We start from the raw sequence: 23,522 nt of genomic DNA on the forward strand, positions 1-23,522 counted from the left end.
ATCAACAAAATATTATCACATGCTGGTGACAGCATAGAATTAATATTTAAGTGACATCTTGAACATTTTAATCAGAAGGCATGATGAATCAAATCCTATGGGTCATTTTATTAGAATCGTTTGAAACATTTCTTACATAAGAATCAGTATGAATTGAAACTTTAAATCTACATGTGAATTATTTAAAGTTCCAGAACTTGAAATAAAGTCATTATTTTTAGATTAACTAGATAACAAAGGTATTACTACAGAGAAGAAATCAGTCTTACAGCATTTTTGCTTCTCCAAAGGTCAGAATAAACTTAAATATGAAGGAGATTGCACTGTTTTCCATTTTTGACCTAGTTTTTGGTTATCTTTTAAACCCAATCTAAATTGTTACAAGTTACACAGTTTTTCATCTTTCCTATAAAGAATGTTAAAACTACAGAAAATATTTTAGTCTTACCGATAAATTGAAAGAGTACAAAGTTCCTTAAAATTTATTAGGTTTTGTAAAGCAGGAAAAAAAGACAATAGCACAAAATAGAAAATAACAAGCATGACAATTCTTTGCCTGCTCATTCATTTCAGAGGTTTAATTCCCAGCCTCAATAAAATTCTACTTATGTAGGTTTACTTGAACACAAGAGTCAACTAGTTATATAACTCTGTGACTTTTTTTTCTACAAATGCAAAGAGTGAAGATTTTTAAGTCCCCTAAGAGTATCAGAGAGTTCCCTGTAGGACCAGTGAGGTTGTACTATTGGGCACTGTGGAGTTGGATAAGTATGAGAAGTTAAGTTTGCTCTACAAGCATAAGAATGCTGTGAAATAAACATAAGTGATTTTAAACAGTTCTAATTTTAATTTAAAAATGCACTTTAATTCTATATTTTACCCCACAGAGGACACTTAAAACATGTTTATGGAACTACAGTTTATTTATAAAAAAGTATCATTCTGAGTGCTTTGATTAGTATGGTGCCATTTGAACTCATCAGAACAACATTTTAACAAGAAAAAGAATTGAATTCCCTTCAGGAGCCAACCTCAAATAAAGTGGTCCTCCTCACGCAAACTGGAGCTTACATTCCAGACATATACCAAGCTTCCCCACTTTAATCTGAAACTTATTAGGCAATTGTTAGAATGAGTAGCTAAAGAAAATAAAAGATAAGTACCACAATTGGATTTGACCCATATCTTCCTTCCTAAACAAAAATGAGAATGAATTTCATATAAATATTTTTAAATGCATACTTGTTTCAGGAGTTCTGGGTTGGGGCTCTGGGGTCTTTGTTTATAACAAGGTGATGACAGTGGATGCTTGCTAACTATATGGTTTTCATGATTTTAAGACCTAGATTATGAGAGGGACTTGATCAATAGGAAAACTAAAAACTCTAAATGGGCTAGTCTGCAAAGGTAGAAGTCAGAAAGAGATAGGTGGTGCCAGGGAAGTCAGCATCCATCAAACCTCCAAGGACCTGGGAAGATAGATGAAGGACTTTGTTCTTTTCCCAATTTTAAAGGAAAGCAATTCATGAATTATAAGCATGGCAATCCCTAAATGTATTAAATTATAAAAATTTTACTTTCGTTGATCATTTTAACAATGATCTTCTAAATGTGATCTCAAACTGAGAGTATTGACATTACTGCATTGGACAATAGATGACGTTGGTTTTTGTGTTTTCACAAGCTCTCCAGGTGTTTCTAATGCCCAATAATTTATGAAAACCACATTTTTAAAAGAACTCTAAAAATTCCTTCTGAAAAATCTTTGTTCCTACCTAAGTCCTAATGATATAGTTTACTAGAACTAAAGATAATTTTGTCAGTGGTATTATGGAAAAAAAAAAGAAGGCATTAAAATGTATTCATAGAGAGAGCACATACTATAAATTATCTTAAATTTCCACAATAAGGAAGTAATTCACTTTTATAATAAAATTTACATTTTGTTACTAGTATTTCATGGAGTGGTTTCAATGCAACATGAGCACTGCTCCAGGCAACTGGGCGCACTAAGTATGTATACCATCCTTTACAATCAAATATTCATTAAACAGTACATATGGATTTCATAGTTTCCTTTTGAGGAATTAATAATACCATATTCAAAATTTTGGCTTTGCAAAGTACATATTTTATTCCTTTTCCAAAAGCTCTAGAGTGATAAAAATGATGTGTATAAAAGATGTATAGGGATAAATTTATAACACAAGTGAGAATGGGATCATCAAATAGTGTTAATATTTTTGTAAGTTTCAAGATTTCAAGTACTGAGATTAATTATAAACAATAAACTAGAGCACAAGAATCCATAGACCATGAAGGGTCCTCTGCTGAGGAAGTCAGAATTAGTAGGAGATCCCAAATGCCTATTCTATACTCACAAAATAAGACGAGACTTGACATGTTTGTATACCCTGCCTGTGTACTTAGAAATTGTTGTTTATCTCTCATTTAAGGATCCAATTAGAGAAACTGATCTTTAAAATGATAGAAGTACAAACCAATGTATTCTTCCAGTCATAAAAATGAAGGAAACAGCCAAAATCCATGTAATTGCAAAGAAACCAACAGGACAACGGAAAATTTATACAAACAATTAAAAAAAAAACAACCTTCAGACATGCAGTAACTGAATTCACGAGATTTGCTTGTGTTTAACAAAACACAGAAGTGCTACCCACCCTGGAGGAAATATGATATGTGTCTCCAGTTTATACACCTCTATTAGTATCAAAGACATCATAATCACATCCTCATCAGAAGAATCTACATGATCTTTTCCATGTATAAAACAACATTAAAGACCACACAATCCTATAAAATGTTTTCATTTTTTTTATTAATTGTAGTATAGCTTGAGCACTTAACTAAATTCCTTATATATTGTTACAGGGCATATACAAATATTTAAATGACTAATGACTGAGTCATTTTAAAAAGAAGACAATTGTAATAGCAAAATATATCTGACATGAACCTAAAAAATACCCAAATATCTTTTAAGAGTTTGCCACTGTTTTTGGTAAAAGGAAAATGCACTCTAGCATAAGATCTAAACATTTCCCTTTAAGGTTTTTGTCAGTGAATCTATGACTTGCTTGTTTCTCAGGCTATAGATAATGGGATTTAACACAGGAATTATAACCATGTAAAAGACAGAAAAGATCATATCTTTATCATTTGCTTGTGAAGATGCAGGATGTACATACATGAAGAGAAGGGGGACATAGTATAAAGTTACAGAAAAGAGATGGGCTCCACAGGTGGAGAAGGCTTTTCTTACACCCTTCTCAGACTTCGTTTTTAAAATTGTAACGAGAACAAACGTATAAGAGATGAGTATAGTCACAATGTTGAAAACTTGAACTGAACCAGAGAAAATAAAAATTAATAGGTAATTAATAGAAGGATCAGTACAGGAGATCTTTAGCAATGCTACAATGTCACAGTAAAAGTGATGTATTATGTTGGAATTACAGAAGGTCAATTTCAATAAAAAACTTTCATGAAGTATGGCATGAAGAAAGCCACCTACAAATGACAAAACTACTAGATGTATGCATAGTCTATTGGTCATAATCAGTGGATAATGTAAAGGGTGGCATATGGCTGCATATCGATCATAAGCCATTGCTGCCAGGAGAAAACATTCTGTGGTTATACTGACTGCAAAGGAAAAGAACTGAATCTTGCATTCAGTGAGAGAGATCATGTTGCTCTTGACTAACATATTGACCAGCATATTTGGGGTCACTGTGGATGATATCCAAGCATCTACAAAGGCTAAATTACCAAGAAAAAAGTACATGGGGATGTGGAGGTGAGCATCCTTCCAGATCAGAGAAATTAGACCAAGGTTCCCCACCATGGTGATGAGGTATATCACAAGGAAAATAAGGAACAGGGGGATTTGCCACTCTTGATGATGAGGGAGTCCCGTGAGAACAAACTCTGTCAGCAAAGTTGCATTGTCCTTTTCCATATCTTCATTGGAAATCACCTGAAATGAAATGCAATAAATGCAAAAGGAATATACTAGAAGTATTTATAAAGTGAAACTATTAGAGATAAACTGAAAAAAAGCATACGCTTATAAGCATATACTTTATAGTTGGTTGTTACACTCTAATCTATGGAAAGTGTTTGGAGAGAATTGTAGGATAAGAATACACAATAATTTTAGTGCATTGAATATCCAGAAATAAACAGATTTAGGAAAAAAAGGAAAGTCATTTAGCATGTGCTAAATTTATGTGCATAAAAGTTAGTATGTTGGATAAATCCTGAGTCTGTCATATGTATGTAGGTTCAAGGAAACAGATCTTTCCAAATGCAGGACTAAAAAAACGACCTCAAAGACATGAGAAAATTTAACCTACCTTTAGCAGGCAATAGGCATGCATTGAAAACTTTTAAGATACATAGACATGTAAATTTTTTAAAATACCATTCTTATAGAAAATAGCCTGCAACAGAAGTAACAGGATTCAGGTATACTAATCAGGAAGCTATTTCTGTTGGCTCATTATCCCAGACCAGATTATTTATCTGAAATATCTAGGATGGTTTACCACCAAAATATGGAGTATGAGATATTAATATAGAAATGGATTCTGTAGTTCAAGAATGAGATCTAGGACTGTTTATTTTTTAAAATGCTATCCAGGTGCTTCACATACCTGGAAAGTGCTTTGCCCATGTATGATAAGACTTTAGGAGTGATCAGGAGGAAGAGAAATTAATTCAAAAGAGTTCAGAATATATAATCAACAGGACTCTAAGACATATTAGAAGGAGAATTGTCAGTAAAAAATAATGTAGTCACATGGTGACTTGAAATGAGATTGAGAACTCATATTCTTAGATATTTGGAAGAAATATCCTCTAAAAATCTGAGTGACATATAATTAATAATAGTACACCTCTATCATTGGAAAAATAATGAAAAAGGAGTCATTGAAAGTCCTACACTTTGAAGAGTGTGTCATGTGGAAGAGGAATAGAGAGCAAAGAAACATATATTTATCAGGTTATAAAGTGTTCATGTACCATTTATAGATGTTCATCAGCTGATCTTCTTTTCTACCACATCAATCTTGATGATTGACAGAGACTATTTGCCCTCTACCACTAGAAACTCACAATCCAGCCTATTGCACCTAGTGTAAGGGCACTAAACCTAAGTTTGGCCAGTAAGACCAATCTATCATACATTTGGAATTTGTAGAATAGTAAAAGGAACAGGGATCAGAGAGAATATTGGAACTGTAGCCAAGGTAGGAATATCAAGACTCCAGTAAATGTGTCCCACACTCAACAAAGGAATTAAAAGCATTAGCTATAACATTATATAAAGTTCTACAGAAGTAACAGCAGCCTTCATTGAACCAGTGTTGGAAAATGATTTTGGCTGCTGATAGATTGCAGTACTTCATTCTGTTCATGCCCAGTTTTTGCAATTTATTCCTCCAATCTCCCTAGCTTTTTTATGATAGAGCACCAATATACATACATAAACTCATTTCCTATTGTAACCAAGAGTCAAGTTCAAATGAAAAGAGAAAAGAGAGAGACTAAAACAATGTTCTGACATAGTGATCAGAAAAACAGGAGGAAAACTGACTGACATGATTGGACATAAAAAGAGGAAGATGAGCAACTGTTCCATTAGGACAATGATTCAACAGAGATCCCTGACTATGAAAATAAGAGATTGGAGGTGGCTTTAGTAAGGGCGTTGTCCAGTTGGGTATAGATAAAGGTCAGAGAATAACAAAGACTGTATGCAAAACAACTGGCCCTACAGTAAGGATTACAAGTGACATGAAGCATTGTCCATTGTTTACTGCCATAGACAAATGCAAAACATTTATATTGTAAGAATTTGCAATGAAAGTATTCCATAGTAAGGAGAAGAAAAGACAGGAAAAGGAGAAGGGAAAGGATACGTTTTAAAATTTGAGTTTTATAAAGAAAAAAAAAGAAAAGAAATAGGAAGAAAATAAAGAGTATATACATGGATAAGTATGTGAAATATGAGGCAGAGAAGAGGAATAAAGAAAGAATAAAAGAAAGGCTAAGTAAAAATTAAAAAGAAAGTTTCAGAGACTTGAGAGAAAATAAACATCTTAACTCTGCAGTTCATTAAAAGTTGCAAATTATTTACTGTTACAATTCAAAGTTTAATTTCCAATAAAATTTGTATATGAAAGAAAGATTTGATTTTTAAATTTTCATTAGTAATTATTTTTCTCTTAAATATACTAGCACTGCCTAAAAGTTGTTTTCTTATTTAAAAGTTTCTTTGTTATTGTAGTAATTAGAAGTGATTTACACTAGAAGTTTTGTTTGTTTTGATAACAACAAAAAAAAAAAATCAACATGACTGCTGGGTCAGGCACAGTGGTGCATAACTTTAATCCCAGAAGCTCAGGAGGCTGATGCAATCCCAACAACTGAGGATGCTGAGACAGAAGGACCAAAAGTTCAAAGTTAACTTTCACAACTTAAGTGAGACCTCAAATAACTTAGCAAGACCCTGTCTCATAAAAAAGAGCTAGGGATGTGGCTTAATGGTTAAGTGCACCCCTGGGTTTCATCCCTGGTACAAAATTTAAAAAAATAAAAAATAAAAAGACTGTGAGGTATAAAGATTCTGGCTGTGAAAATGTACAGGACAGCATTCTTCTGGTGAGCAAACTCCCTGGGGGGTAATAGGCACCTTGTTTTCCACCCTTAGAATATTCTGCAGTTTCCCCCAGGAACTAGTAAGGTAACTAATACATATGCAATGCCTAACTGCTGTGGCAATGACCTGCATGGGAGGCTCTGTGCTACAGTCTTATCAGCCTCATCCTTGGTCTCAGGCATTCAGCTCCTGGGAATAAAGAAACACTCCTGTTAGACAACCACAATGTTTCACCAAGCTCCACTGGGCCTGAACCTGTCCACATAACAGTAACTTTAAACAATGAACTTCCTTGAGAGCCACACAAAACTCCTAACATTACCCATTTGCAACTATAATAAGTAAGTAAAGAATAAGCTAGAAATGTTGCTAACTCTGTAACCTGCCTAATGACACAATAAACAATGCTGTGCTACAGTGACCTAATGTAACCTATTGATATAAATAAAGCTGGCTGCTTGGACAAGGGGCTTTTCTGCTTTTCTGCCATTCTGCTATTCTGCCATTTTACCTCTGCACATTGCTTCTATATCCTTTTAATTTTCTTTAGCTGGGTGGTCAAAGATAGGTAAATATTGTTTTCCAAACTTAGAAATTTGTGGATAGAGGGTGGGTTGTCTCACAGATACCATGATGAAAATTGAATGTGCCAGGAGGGAGATTTTCCCAATATCCTATAAGGATTAAGAACAGAGTGGCCATCTTGTCCCTGACCTGGACATTTCAAAGGACCTACACAATTTATGATAACCCTAATTTGTGTCATTTACCAAACAGCTGAACTTACTTAATCTTTGTATTTTGAAGAATGGTTCAGCTGTATGTACCTTATCACATTTTAATGTTATATAAGACTGTCTCCCTTTGTCTCCAGTGGATTACTGGCTTGGGTTTTTTTTTTTAATTGATCCTGCATCTCCTAATTAGGAAATCCACTGTGCCTGAATAAAATGGCCTCTACTTATACATTAACCTAGTTTGTAATTGTCTTGCCTAGCAGATTTACTTTGAGCACATTTTCATCTCCAACAATCATCTTTTAGTAGATAATGTAGAGTCAAGGTTTCAAGCTGAAGCTGGCTGTATAAATGATCAATACCAATAATTTCAGTGGTCAATATATTTTAATTTTGGGTGGACTTTGTTCTGTGCAATCTCAAATCACAAAATAATTGGAAATTCTCAAGTATGTTTATGTGTGGATACTTTTTTAGGTCATAAATCCTGGATAGAGAGCACAACATGGACATTTGATTCATATTTTCTGATTTCAAACATGTACATATATAAGATATGTACTGTGTTTGTGTACGTTCATATTTAATATATATATTTTGGAAAATGAGTGAAAGAACAGAGGAGCTAATGTTCAACTGATAACTTGAATTTTTTAATCAGAGTATATGTTTCCTTAAAGAATGAATCTTCTTGTCAAAATTAACCAAGACTTATAAAAAAAAATTATGATTGAATCTTTAAACCCAGTTTTAAATTATTGTTCTGATTCATCAAAATATATCCTTTAAAGTTTTTAGAGTTAGGTTAACAAGGTAATAAAACATCATTAGGAGGAACAAATCAGTCATTCAGCTAGCTCTTTTGTTTATCAAGTCATGAAAACAGAGTAAATACACAGATGATTCACTAATAGTATTCAATTCTCACTTACCTTTTGGGCATTTTGTAAGTTCAAATACAAATTATTATAAATTAACAAAATTTTAAACTTTTCATGTGAAAAATAATGAATATTACAGAAATAATTTCTGTCTTATCCATGCCTTGAATGAAATTGTGGAGATCCTTAAAGTTTAGGCTGTGTAAAGTAAGAAAAACAGAAAAAATACAATTGCAATATAAAAACTACAAAAATATAGGTAGCAATTCTTGGGATACCAATTCATCTTGGAGGTTTGATTTTCCAAGTTGAGCCACCCTATGTATATAAATGTGTGCTTTAAGAAAGAGTCCACCAATTGCACACCTATGTGCTTTTGGCTGATGAGGAAGGAGTGGAAAACTAAATGCCCAAGAGAACCTGAGAATTTCCTTTAGGACACAGTGAGTCTTTTCATTGTGTATTGTATGTTTGGACATGCTACAGAGAAGCTAAAATTGTTCCTCAGGGTATTACAGACTGGAATTATAAACATTACATCACTACAGAAAGTTTTAGCTCTAACAATGGGTATTATACTGTTTGCCACCACAATGCACCCCAAATAGAACTTCTGACATGTTGAGAAAAAGTCTAGTCTATATACATTTTGTTCTGAGTGTACTGATTTGTATGACTTCATAAGATCTAATGAACATGTGATTTTAATATGGCCAAAAATCTAAATTCCATTCAAGAATCAGAAAATAATAAAATCATCATTATGAAAACTAGCTCATTTTCACATGTACCCTATCCAATTAGTTTAAGCCTGAAACTAATGAGAAATTTTACTAAGCTAAGGTCAAAGGTAGGAGCAAATGAAGAGAAAAGACAAGAGATCTCTATGGGAGGTAGCATACACTTCTGTTTCAATGCCTATAAATTTCATGAAGACCTTGCTAAAATGCAGATTCTGTTTTTAAAAGTATAACTATTAAAAACTGGGGTTCAAGAGTCATTTATTTCCTACACAGTTATGACTGTGGACACTTGGAACAGGCAGGTGATTATTAGAGGTTCCTGTTCATTCAGGGAGAGATCAAATATGGCCCTGGGAGGCAGTGCACATAAGATTACATGGGGCTGAGATTGCTAGGAAAGGGTTTTTGCTGTTTACTCTAATTTAGAGAAAAACTTTTGAGGAGTTTTTACAGAGTCACATGCCCAGGTTTTCCCTTTGAGTATTAACAGAACTTGTAAATAAACATTTGTTCAGGAAAATAATCATGATTTAATTGTATTAGCTTTTAGATTTTGTATTTGAATAGTGTATGTAAATAGCCTCACAGTTAATTCATATTGTTGTTTTAACTTCACCTTCACTGATAAGTGGAAGAAGAAAGGCCATATTTTGGGAAAGACTCATTAATCAATTATCTTAATTCCTTAGAATTTTTCCAGTGGAAAAGGAAATATGTTGACAATGAAATGGCATATATAAAAATGGATTCACCGTGAATACCCTGAAGAAAGGTGGAGTAAACAATTTGATGTGCTTAATTAGGTAGTGATTATCCTAACCATAATTTCACATAAAAGTGACTTCTCCCTTAAAAAGTGCATAATTATTTCTTAAGTCACTTTGTTGCCTATTTTTCACTAAAAAGATCAGGGATCTTTTTAATATCTTGATCTGAATTGATTTTAATAAGAAAATTGTGATATCACAGTGGCTTTTACTTGCATGTACTAGATGTCTAATTATGTTAAGCAGTTTTTGGTGTCCTTCTTCAATGAGTCTTCCCTTTGCATCTTTTTCTATTTTTAATTGAGTTATTAAATTTGCTTTGTATGTTGAGAGCTTGTCATGCATCCTACCTATATACAAATCTTTTGTAAGATATATTATGGGCAAATATTTGGTACATTGATTATCTTTTCCTTGTATAAGATATTATACAAGACCATTGTATCATGCATTTGTGCAGATTGATTCAGGGAACAAGAAGTAAAATCTATTCTTCTTCAAGGTAACCTGGAAATTTTTTATGGACAACACTGTCAACTATTTTATATATACTTGTTAGGTCAATTTGAGTGGAACAACCATGTTTTTATAGAAGATATAACATTTGAGGTAGACCCTAGGAAAGAATACCATTTCAATTGTAAATTAATTAGCGGAATATTGAAACAGCAAGGAATTTTCTCTGGAGATAACCGTATGAACAAAAGCATATAGAAGAGAAAGTAAAGTTCGTCCAGAGGCTTTCAGTAACACATTTTGGTTATAACATAGATTGCCTTAGAATTTTAGAGAAAGTGATGCCAGAGTTATGACAAGGTTATTTTGGAGAAAATATCACAAAATTCAGGGTGAGCAAACACAGGTTAAAGAATACATGCATACATACAATATATACATTCACAAGAAGAAATCTACATACCTACATATTTATAATCATGTATATGCATTGAGATCTAGATTTATATACCATATATGTATGTAATCTAGTAGCAAGGTAATTTACCAAAATGTGCTAAAGAAGGATGAAATTTAATCTTATGTATAGTAAGACTTATCTGGCTGCAGCATTTGGGAAAGAAGGTATAAGCCAAATGAAGGCAATAAGTAACTAGAATTTTGCAAAACACACAGGTAAATAGTTTTTAAAATGAAATCCTGATTGGTGTCAGTAGGAATGTGTATGGAATTTCAGTAGTAAGAGGAAAAACAGAGTGGCTCAGGAGGCTGAGCCAGGAGGATCACAAGTTCAAAGTCAGCTTCAGCAATTTAGAGAGGCGCTAAGCAATTTAGTGAAACCCTGTATAAAAACAAAAGGGGAGGGGAGCTTGGGATGTGGCTCAGTAGTTAAGTCCTGCTGGGTTCAATCTCTAGTACAAAAAAAAAAAAAGAAAAAAAAGAGGACAGACAGATGGAAATGAAAATGACTCACTCACACTCATTATAAAGAGTATGGATTCTGAGGAAGCTAAAGAGTAAGGACTTTTCAGGCCCCTAAACATTCAAGCTAACTCGTTTTCATGTCTTTCCCAGATACACACTGGGCACTACAACATTATATCTTCTTCACTTTATCTGGCCTTTGATAATACACATATAAAGCCACTGGTTTTTGGTAATACATGTTAACAATTTTGAGATGTTGCCTAGTTAATTTTCTTGCTTGCTTTATTTTTTTCTTTTTAATTTCTAGAAGGCTGACACAATTTTCTTCACATCCTAACACTTTTCATTTCTACATCTATACTCTTTATCCTTCAGTCTCATATGTTAGCTTTCTGAATTAATAAACCTTTTCACATTGCTTGGTATCCTACAGATAAGGCTGCAAAATGCCTTTAAAGACATCATGAACAAAGATAGACTCATCTTCTTTCTCATAAAACAGACTGAGCTAAGAGCATCCTTTTAGAATTGCTGCCTTCACTGTCAAACTTTTTTAATAATTACATTCTAATTTCTATTTATCTCTCCATGAGATATATTAGTTGACTTTATACAAGGTAAAGATTCACTAATTCTCAATAAACTAACAAAAAGGAATTATGTAGGACCAGTAGATTTTCTGAGATTTTCATCTGCTCAACACAAACCTGACAACAAAATAGAACAACTGTGAAATGAATCACCAACCTATACAGCACTATCAACTGTATTAAATATCTACTTAAGACATTCGGAACTAAATTATGCTATTTTAGTACTTAATGAATTAATAAGGTCACACGAAGAACACATAAGTTAGTAAAATATTCTCATTTGTTTCCTGACTTAATTATTTAGCATTTAGTATGGGATGAAAGTTTGATTAAAACTCTTTGAATGTTTTCAAATTAAAATACCACTATTTTAAGGATTTTATTAGGGATCTCACCTTAAGACATTAAAATACTTGAGAGATTTATTTAATGAGAATAAAATAAAAGCAAGACAATTATGATTACAAAAAGCTTGGAACATTTTCCAAAACAAAGACACTGGAAAAATTCTGTGAGTTTTGTTGTAAAGGAAAAAGAGATATTGCTATAAGATCTAAATATTTTTCTTCAGTATTTTTGTCAGTGAATCCATGACTTGCTTATTTCTCAGGCTGTAGATAATTGGATTTAATACAGGGATTATGACTGTGTAAAATAAAGAGTCCATCATACCATTATCTGCTTGTTGAGATGCAGGGAGAACATACATGAAGAGAAGAGGACCATAGTATAAAGACACAGATAAGAGATGGGCTCCACAGGTGGAGAATGCTTTCCTCATGCCTTTGACAGACTTCTTTTTTAAAATTGTAAAGAGAACTAGTGTATAAGAAACCAGAACAATCACAATGGTGAATACTTGAATTGAGCCAGACAAAATAAATACCATTAGAAAATTAATAGAAGGGTCAGTACAGGAAATCTTAAACAATGGTATAATGTCACAATAAAAGTGATGTATTATGTTAGAATTACAAAAGGTTAATCTGAATAAAAAGCCTTCATGAATTAGGGAATGAAGAAAGCCACCTACAAATGATAAGACTAATAGTCGGATACATAGTCTATTAGTCATAATTACTGGATAAAGCAATGGTTTGCATATTGCTACATAGCGATCATAAGCCATTGTTCCTAAGAGAAAGCATTCTGTAGTTCCACCAAATGCAAAGGCAAAAAATTGTATCATGCATTCAGAGAGGGATATTGATTTGCTCTTGGCTAACAAGTTGACCAACATATTGGGGGTCACAGTGGATGATATCCAAGCATCTACAAATGCTAAACTCCCCAGGAACAAGTACATGGGGATGTGAAGGTGAGGGTCATTCCAGATGAGAGCAATCAGACCAAGATTCCCCACAATGGTGATGAGGTATATCATCAAGAACAGCAAGAACAATGGGACCTTCAGTCCTTGGCGATCTGTAAGTCCTGTGAGAACAAATTCAGTCAGCAACGTCACATTTTTCTTTTCCATGTCCTCCATAGATGTACCCTGAAATAAAATGAAATAAATGTAAAGAAAAAAATCACTAGGATTTTAAATTGTATATTAGCAGAAGAGAGTTGATAAAACTATACTTTCATCAAAACAGCCTTTTAATTTTATTTCATGTTAATTACTCAAATTGATGGAAACTATTTGAAAAAATTAAGAAATAGAAACAAATATCTTTACTTCAATTATAAAAAATACGATGAAATAATCTACTCTGAAAATGTTCCCGAGGTGATTAAGTGCACATAGAATGATCAGTTGGTGTGTGACAAGACACTGGGAGTGATGTAGATAATAAATAAATTTCAAAGTTGTCAGAATGTAGTCACTAGGACTTAGTCACATATTCAGTGTGAAAATAGTATCTGAGAATTTGTTCTCACTGGACTTACAGATCGTCAAGGACTGCAGGACCCGTCTTTTATTTTCAAAGTGTATTTTCTATGGCATTCATTTATTATTAGGAGACTGACTTTAAATTTTATCTTGTTCATAAATATATTTACACTGCCTAAAATTTCTTTCTATATTTAAATGTTTAAACTATACTTAATACAGCAACTAGAACTAAATTTCCCTAGAAATCTTTCTGGTTTCATTTGAGAGCACTTTCTTCTCCATCAGTTTATTTTAGAAGAATAAAATGAACCAAAGGCCAGATTCAGGCATAGAAAATATAAAGAATATGTGTCAATAACTGTACTTACTTTTACTTCTTTTATTTTATTTTTTACTTTTACTATAAAAGTAAAATTATATATGGAATGAATTTCCTTCCATGGAACCACAAATTACAGAATAATTGATAATTTTCAAGTTGAGTTTTACATGGGTACTTTCCAAATCATGCATACTTGACAAGTAAATGGGGACATGTTCTGCTCTGCATATTCCTGATGTACTTGCACATTTATGCAATTACTATTGCTATATATAAAAAATATTTAAAGAAAGATATGTATACTTCTATAAATATTCAATTGTACATATATTACAATATTTATATCTCCAAATATTATGTTATTATAATATGAATATTTTGTATATTGTATATTTACTATATATATGACCTATATATGATATAGTGATATGATATCATTGAATATATCTTATTCATTTTATAGATCAATATATATACATTATATATATTTTTGAATGGAATATATTTAATTTATAGATTGTAGAGGTTCTGTGTTTGGTATTGGGTTCTCTGATAAACTTCAAGATTGTGGCATGCTTGGTGGCTAGGAAATTTCTATGCAAAGGTACGGAATGCCTGGCTGCTGGGAAACTTCCATGTAAAAGACATGGGATACCTGGCCACTATAGCAATGTTCTTGTTTCTATGTCTTAATTCCTCCAAATAGTTTCCATCAATTTAAGTAATTAATATGGAAGATAATTGAAGGCTGTTTTGATAAAAGTACAATTTTATCAATTCTCCTCCACCAATATACTTTTTTTAAAAAAAAAAAAAACCTTGATCATAGGCACATAACTCCTGGAAATAAAGGAACTTGCTTGCTTTATAACTACAATCTTTCACTAAGCTCTGGTGCTTCTGGATCTGCCTGCCTGACAGTAACTTCAGTGGACTTTCTTGCAACCTCCACAAAGCTCCTAACATTGTATATTGTAACTGCAGAATCTAACTCTAAAAATAATGTAGTTATGGTACTACTGAGCCAGTGTAAGCTATTGGTGTAAATGAACATGGCCCCTCAGACAAAGAGCCACTCTGCTACCTTCCCTGCACCTGTACCTTGTCTCTGTGTCACCCTTCATTATTATTCCTTATAATAGATCTGTATACTATAGATATTAGACCTATAAATATTTTCAGAAGAGGGGAAAGTAGAGAAGAGTTCATGTTTACTTAATTGGACTTAAAAGTTATAGTCAGAAAATATAATTACTCAAAGTAAAAGAATCTTCACAAATATTTCTTATCTAAGAATCAATGTGCCTTGAATCTCTAAACTTAGTTCTGATTCCTTTAATATTCTAGTTCACCAGAACTTATAAAGTCATTATTGATGGGTTAATAAGATAGTCATTGCTACAGTGCTTTGATTCACATGTTCACATGCTTTTAATAAAGGCAATAATGCAGAAGTCCTTCAAGAGCCAATCCACAATTAATTTATCTTACAGCTATATTTTGTTTATCCAGATATGACATAAAAATTAAATCTGACTACTAATTTTTTATTTACCGTGCACCCATGGCAATTTCTGAATTCTGGAAACCAAATTTTAACTTATTAAGTTCATAAACCTTAAACTTATAAATCTCAAACCTTCTTTACAAATAATAATTAACATTATAAAACAATTTATCTTTTACCAGTATCTTCTAAGAAATTATGGAGATCCTTCAAAAGTGTCAGATTTTCAAAAGTAGAATTATTTCATACTAGCACACAAGTGACAAGAATACAGGTAACAATTCTTTGCACATGGATTCATTTTCAAAGCTCCATTTTCCAAGTGAAGGAAATTATTGCTTATATAATTTTGCTTTGAACGCAAGAGTCAACAAGTTGTATAACTTTATGGTTTTGTCTGGAGAAACAGACCTGGAGAACTGCAATTCCCCAGGAGTGACTGAAGAGTCTCTGTAGGACAAAGTAAAGATTTTCAATTGGGCATTGTGGATTTGGATTGTGTATGAAACCCAGGTCACTCCACAGGGGAACTGCAGACTTTAGAATTTATAAACATTGAGTCACCATAGGCAACTCTAGTTTGAACAACTGAAATTTTATTTTATGCCACTGTCTTCTACCATGGGAGATACTACTGACAGGTTTATGAAAACTTCAGTTTATAAACTAAATTTGACAATATGATATTATGATCTTAACTGAGCTAATAATAACATGATTTTAATAAGATCAATGATCCAAATTCCCTTTAGGAGCCAATCCAAAGTAAAGTTGTCATACAAATTGTAGCTATAGGTTCCAAACATATACCAACCTACCCCACTTTAAATCGAAATCTGGTGAGAAATTTTACTGGACAAGGTTCAAGGGAAAGAACAAAGAATAGGTAGGCATGGTGGTGCACTACTGTAATCCCAGAATCTCTGGAGGCTGAGGCAGGAGGATCCTGAGTTTAATGTCAGACTCAGCAAATTAGAAAGGCAGTAAGCAACTTACAGAGACCCTGTCTTTAATTAAAATGCTTTAAAAAGTGAGTGGTAGAGATGTGGTTCAGTGATCAAGCGCCCCAGGGTTCAATCTCCAGTACAAAAAAAAATAAATAAAATAAAATAAAAACAAAGGTTTTTATTTTGGGAAGGAGGCTAAATGTCTGTTGCCTAAACTTCAACATCTATAAATTTCTTGAAGATATTTTTTAAATGAAGATTCTGTTTAATTAGTTCCAGTATAGGGCTCAGGAATCATCAGTTCTACCACCATCAATAGATGAATATATAAAGAAAATGTAATATATATACACATATATATGACGTATATGGATATGTATATATGTATATATATATATATATATATATATATATATAAAGATATCTTCATAATGGCTGCCATTTTTACTGGAGTGAGATGGTATCTTAGAGTAGTTTTGATTTGCATTTCTCTGAGTGCTAGAGATGATGAGCACTTTTTTGTATATTTGTTGATTGATTGTATATCCTCTTCTGAAAAAGTGTCTGTTTAGGTTCTTGGCCCGTTTATCGATTGGATTATTTGTTTCTTTCGTGCTTATCTTATTGAGCTCTTTGTATACCCTAGAGATTAAAGCTTTATCTGATGTGTGAGGGGGTAAAAATTTGTTCCCAGGATGTAGGCTCCCTGTTCATCTCACAGATTATTTCTTTTGCTGAGAAAAAAAAAACTTTTTAGTTTGAATCCATCCCATTTATTGATTCTTGGTTTTAATTCTTGTGCTATAGGCATCTTATTAAGGAAGTTGGGATCAAGCCCCATGTGATGAAGTTTAGGGCCTACTTTTTCTTCTAGCAGATGCAGAGTCTCTGGTTTAATTCCTAGATCCTTGGTCCATTTTTAGTTAACTTTTGTGCATGGTGAGAGATAGGGGTTCAATTTCATTGTGTTGCATATGGATTTCCAGTTTTCCCAGTACCATTCATAAAAGGTACACTCATACACTGCTGGTGGGACTGCCAATTAGTGCAGCCAATTTGGAAAGCAGTATGGAGATTCCTTGGAAAGCTAGAATGGAACCACCATTTGACCCGGCTATTCCTCTTCTCGGACTATACCCAAAGGATCTAAAAACAGCATACTACAGGACGCAGCCACATCAATGTGTATAGCAGCAAAATTCACAATAGCTAAACTGTGTAGCCAACCTAGATGTCCTTCAGTGGATGAATGGATTTTAAGAAATGTGGCATTTATACACAATGGAATATTACTCAGCACCAAAAAAGAATAAATCATGGCATTTGCAGGGAAATGGATGGCATTAGAGAAGATTATGCTAAGTAAAGTTAGCCAATCCCAAAAAATCAAATGCTGAATGTTTTCTCTGATATAAGGGGGGTGACTCAAAGTGGGGTAGGAAGGGAGAGCATGGGAGGAAGATTACCTCTAGATAAGGAATAGAGGTGGGAGAAAAAGGGAGGGAGAAGGGGAATAGCAAGGATGGTGTAAGGAGACAGTCATCATTATACAAAATACATGTATGAAGATGTGAATTTGCTGTCAACATACCTCATATACAAACAGAGATATGATAAATTGTGGTATAAAGGTATTAAGAATTGTAATGCAAAAAAAGAAAAAGAGACAGAGCTCATGTATAATGGCACAACTTGGAGTGAACATACTTTATATACAGAGTTACAAAAAATTGTGCTGTGAATGGATAACTATGAATGTAATGCATTCCACTATTGTCATGTATGTAAGAAATAAATTTTAAAAAGATATCTATACAATTAAATAATATTCATAAAAATAAAGTCCTGTCATTTGTAACAATATGAATGGACCTGGAAGACGTTGTGTGAAATTAAATAAGTCAGGCACAAAGACAAACACTTAATGATCTCACTCATAAGTGGAATCTAAAAAAGTTTATCATAGAAATAGAGAACAGAATCATGTTTACCATAAAGTAGGGAACATAGAGGGGAGGGAAAGAAGGATAGTTCAGTCAATAGTCAACCACTGTTTTCAAAGAACCCAAAGGAAAAGCTAAGAAAGCCTACCTTGAGAGTTTTTGACACATACATAAACACATACTGAATATTCTGTTGTGGCTAATGCTCAAATAGTGTTCTGGTTTTGATTGTTTATTTTTACCAAAATCCAAATCATGTTGTTTCTTTGAGTATAGTCTAGAATTACTTTGTCAGCAATCTCCTGAAAAATAGAAAGTTTTATAAACTTTTGAAAAAAATTATACACACATACACACACACATACACACATGTAATACAAAGTGAGAGAAACCATGAATTCTTTTAAATCTCCAGGTTAAGAAATTAACATGCTTTTATAATATAAAATATTTCTACTGTGCTACATTATTCCCATGTGGTGGTTAAATCTAACATGAACAGTTTTTAAGTCACCTGGATGAACTTCCCTATATGATATCATCCTTAATATGATAAATTATCTTTCATCATGTAATGTATCTTTTATATTTTAAATATATCTTTTATATTTCCTTATGCATTAAAGAATACTTAATGAAGAAGAAATCATTAATATGCCAAAAAAACTTTATTATGGCAAAATAAATAGATGCCAGCTGTTTATATTATCAATCTATTCTTTGGGTCATAACACTAAAAAATAAAACAAATACCATAAAGTTAATTTTTTAAAAATCCATTAGTTCAATAGGCATATTATGCAGCAAGGGAAATCAACAAACTGTAGATATAAGTAAAATTGCAGGATTTCTGTAAAGAAAAGAAAATAACAGAACATAATATATTTACACTGTTTCTGGAACTTCATGGGGCATCCATCAGGGGAACAAAAAGAGGGCAGATGATCTGCTATAATCTGTGGCCTAGAATAATAGAATAATAATATATTTTTATTATTCCAGAATAATAGAATAATAATATATTTTTAAAATCACTGTATGTGTGGGGTATGGTGGCACACACCTGTAATACCAGCAGCTCAAGAGGCTGAGGCAGGAGAATCATAAGTTGAAAGCCAGCCTCAGCAACTTAATGAGGCTCTAAGCAACTTAGAGTTTGTCTCTAAAATAAAATGTAAAAAGGGCTGGAGATGTGCCTCCATGGTTAAAGCACTCCTGGGTTCAATCCCTAGTACCACATAGAAAGAAAGAAGGAAGAAAGGAAGGAAAGAAGGAAAGAAGGAAGGAAAGAAAATTTCATGTTTTGTATCATTTAATCCTTAAGTTTGAATATTTTGGGTCTAGGGTTGTGATTCAGTGGTAGAATACTCTGTCAGGCACGTGTAAGGCACTGGGTTCAATCATCAGCACAACATAAAAATAAATAAATAAAGTTAAAAAAATATTGAATATCTTCTTCATGATATTTTATCATAGTCTATTTAAATATCTACTTTTAGTGAGAAAATATCTGTTGATGTACAAGATGCTTTTGACTGCCATGAAAAAACTCAAGGTCAGTCTATATGCAAAAGCCTTTCAAATCAGATAATCTCTCTGAGCTCATGTTACGATTTTAAAAGATGATACACTTTATTAAATTCTATGTTGTTTTTGTTAACAGATTCATGTCGATTTCACACAAAACAAATTAGAGGTTTGTATGTGTAAACCAGTACTATACACAGCAAAAAATGAAAAAGAGTAGTAGGACATTAAACTGTAACCTGTAAAACCTTACTGGCCATAAAATAAGTATAATGTATGGCAAAGTGTGACCTAAGAAAGAATACATAAGCTATTAAATGCTTCAAATATGTTAGTTTTCCTATCCTTTTTGAAATTATCTGGAGTCACATTTTAATTAGATGTTGGAGGAAGTATACCATTTTATCTGTAAATTAAGATGGTGACAATGGGGGTGGGTGGGTAATGGAGGACATTCTCTATAGAGAGGTCTTTATGATTGAAAGCACGTACCTGAGAGAGTAAGGCAGATCCAAAAGTATCACAATAACTCATTTTGAAAACAACATGAATTCCACTTGGAGAATTGTAAGGAAGAGACTTAAAAGTTAAACCAGGTTTTATTAGAAAATTCTAAAATCATGCCAAGACAAGCAAATGCAGAGTGAGAAAGTATAGCATATAGGCTGTACATTCACATAAACATATGCATGGTATATATGCAGATCCAGATACATGTACCCATATATGCATATAATCTGGTAGTAATCTATGCATATAATCTAGTAGTAATGACAATAAATTAAAAGTTAATGAAGAAATATGATGTAATCAGAGTTTCCTTTATGAAGACTCATCCAGCAACAGTGTTTCATAGGGAAAAGAGGGCCAACAGGATGAAGGAGATAGACAACCAGAGTTTTGCAAACATGCTAGGAAACAGTTTTTAGATGAGGGATTCAGTAATATCAATAGGAATGTGTATGAAATTTAGGTGCTGAGGGGAAAGGCAGGAGTGAGGCTGAAGATGGATTACTCATTACACACAAACCATGGAGTAGGAAGCCAATGATCAAGAAGTTTTCCAGCATAAAACATACAAATGCTAGCTCGTTTTCACATCTTTCTCAGAAATCCACTTGGAAATCTGACATAATATCATGTTTTTATTATTTGACCTTTGGAAATATATACTTAAAGCTCCTCTTTTTCCATTATATATTTCATCAACAATTTTTATGTGTTACTACTTTATCTTAATAGCTTCATTGTTTTTAATTCTAGGATAATTGAACCATTGCCCGCTGATTTCTTCTCTTCATGTTCTTCTTAATCCAATTCTTCAATGTAATCTTGTTTTCTGAATTAGTGAAGCTTTTTAGATGGTAAGACAACACAAGAATGCAACTAGAAATGGCCTCAGAATGCATCATAGATTGTGAGAGGTAATTGGCCTCTTCCCTCAACTCACGCAAGCACACTGAGCCATGCCTTTGCTGTCATAATTTTGTCGTTGCATTCCCAGTTCTGTTTATTTTTCCATATGGTGTGTAAGTTAAGTTGCTACAGGAATGAAATTCACTATTTCCCAAAAGGATGGACTGAAAGAAGATTTGATAGATACCCATATTCCAGGGATTTGTTAACTGAAATACCAACCTACCTCTTACACAGAGCTCATGTAATATGTCTCTAAGTTACACAACTGCATTCAGAGCAAAGACATCGTATTAACTTCTTCTCATAGGAATTACACTATTTTAACAGTTAATGCATCTGAAGCCACAGTGAAAAAAAAAAACAATTAAACCTATAAAGTGTTCTTATCTGAAATTATTTTAGTAAGTTATAACATTTGATAAAAATCCTTGCATGCTTTTGAAAGACATAAGCAAATGTTTTATGGAGTTTATTAGTTACTTATACTTTATTAAAAGGCTAACTCAATTATAAGTGCAAAAATCTTTGAACACTGACCAAAATACAACCACATTCAACTTGAACATTTTTGCCACTGTTCAACAAAAAGAGTATTATGAGATCTAAACATTCCTTTTTAAAATTTTTGTCACTGAATCTATGACTTGCTTATTCCTTAAACTATATATAATTGGATTCAATAGAGGAATTATGATAGTATAAAATAGAGAGACCATCATATCTTGATCCTCTACTTGTGGAGATGCAGGGTGCACATACATGAAGAGAAGAGGACCATAGTACAGAGACACTGATAAGAGATGGGCTCCACAGGTGGAGAAAGCCTTTCTTATGCCTCTGGCTGACTTTTTTAAGATTGTGAAGAGAAGAAGTGTGTAAGAGACCAGAATTGTCAAAATAGTAAAAACTTGAATTGAACCAGAGAAAATAAAAACAATTAGATAATTAATTGAAGGATCAGTGCAGGAAATCTTGAACAATGATATAATATCACAATAAAAGTGATGTATTATGTTGGAATTACAGAAGGTTAATCTGAATAAAAATCCTTCATGAATGAATGCGTGAAGAAGTCCACCTACAAATGACAAGACTAACAGATTTATACATAGTCTGTTGGTCATTATTACTGGATAGAGTAAAGGTTTGCATATGGCTGCATAGCGATCATAAGCCATTGCTGCCAGGAGAAAACATTCTGTGGTTGCACTGATATTAAAGGAAAAGAATTGTACCATGCATTCAGACAGAGAAATGAATTTATTCTTAGCTAAAAAGTTGACCAGCATCTTTGGAATCACTGTGGAAGATATAGATGCATCCACAAAGGCTAAACTCCCAAGAAATAAGTACATGGGGATGTGAAGCTGGGGGTCTTTCCAGATGAGAGTAATCAACCCAAGGTTCCCCACAAGGGTGATGAGGAATATCACCAAGAACAGCAGGAACAGGGGGAGTTTCCACTGTGGTTGGTGTATAAGTCCTGTGAGAACAAATACTGTCAGTGAAGTTGCATTGTCCTTTTCCATATTCTCAGTGGATGTCCCCTAAAATGAAATATAGTATTATAAGAAAGCATTCACAATTTTAGAATGTGAAAATTGGAGCAGTAGAATAAAACCCATGCACTTATCAGAATGCCCTTTCAATTTTATTTAATATTAATGTAAGGGAAATTATATCACAGATTGAAGAGATACAATAAACTTGATTATTTCTATTTAAATTGGAATAAATTAACAGATTTTAAAAACAAGAGATCTTATAAAAATGTTGGATTGGAGATATACCTCAGTTGGTAGAGTGCTTGCTTCACATGCACAAAGACCTGGGTTCAATCCCCAGCACCACAAAAAAAAAAAAAGCAATGTTAAATTTGGGGAGACACTGTTAATGTGATAGGAAAATGCTGTGTGTGGGTCACAGGTGCAAGGTCCAGGGAAAAGATACTTAGAAGACCTGAATTTTGAAAAGAATTAAATGCAACAATACAGATATTATTCAACTGAGATAAAGCAAAAACTTTTTAGGCGCTGAAATTTTAAATTAGGAAGCAGCATTAAAAATATATTTAAAATAATTTTTAAAATATCTTATGGCAGTTGAGAAGATGAGTTTCTGGGAGCACAAACTGGCATCAGTTTTTCAGACCCAATCATTTATCAGAAATGTCTGGGGATATTTGTACAAAAAAAACAGACTGTGAGATATTATTAGAAAAAATT

At 32.9% G+C, this 23,522-nt stretch overlaps 3 protein-coding genes across 3 annotated transcripts; all 3 read right to left on the reverse strand.

Annotated features, from left to right (window-relative positions):
* Positions 1-3,052: 3,052 nt before the first annotated feature.
* LOC101966260 (olfactory receptor 5H8) lies at positions 3,053-3,991 on the reverse strand. The gene has a single exon (XM_005336774.2). It carries the CDS (start codon positions 3,980-3,982, stop codon positions 3,053-3,055), a length of 930 nt encoding a protein of 309 aa, XP_005336831.2. The 5' UTR covers positions 3,983-3,991.
* An 8,354-nt stretch (positions 3,992-12,345) lies between these two features.
* Positions 12,346-13,314, reverse strand: LOC101965963 (olfactory receptor 5H18). The gene has a single exon (XM_005336773.2). It carries the CDS (start codon positions 13,279-13,281, stop codon positions 12,346-12,348), a length of 936 nt encoding a protein of 311 aa, XP_005336830.1. The 5' UTR covers positions 13,282-13,314.
* An 8,585-nt stretch (positions 13,315-21,899) lies between these two features.
* On the reverse strand, positions 21,900-22,829 carry LOC101965670 (olfactory receptor 5H19). Its single transcript, XM_005336772.2, has one exon. The coding sequence runs from the start codon at positions 22,824-22,826 to the stop codon at positions 21,900-21,902; it is 927 nt and encodes a 308-aa protein (XP_005336829.2). The 5' UTR covers positions 22,827-22,829.
* Between the last annotated feature and the right edge of the window lie 693 nt (positions 22,830-23,522).

This window comes from Ictidomys tridecemlineatus, chromosome 3, assembly GCF_052094955.1.
Source record: "Ictidomys tridecemlineatus isolate mIctTri1 chromosome 3, mIctTri1.hap1, whole genome shotgun sequence".
Classification (NCBI taxonomy): domain Eukaryota; kingdom Metazoa; phylum Chordata; class Mammalia; order Rodentia; family Sciuridae; genus Ictidomys; species Ictidomys tridecemlineatus.

Coding starts and splice junctions, on each gene's coding strand:
- LOC101966260 (XM_005336774.2), bottom strand. CDS start 3,982: ATGGAAAAGGACAATGCAACTTTGCTGACAGAGTTTGTTCTCACGGGA.
- LOC101965963 (XM_005336773.2), bottom strand. CDS start 13,281: ATGGAGGACATGGAAAAGAAAAATGTGACGTTGCTGACTGAATTTGTT.
- LOC101965670 (XM_005336772.2), bottom strand. CDS start 22,826: ATGGAAAAGGACAATGCAACTTCACTGACAGTATTTGTTCTCACAGGA.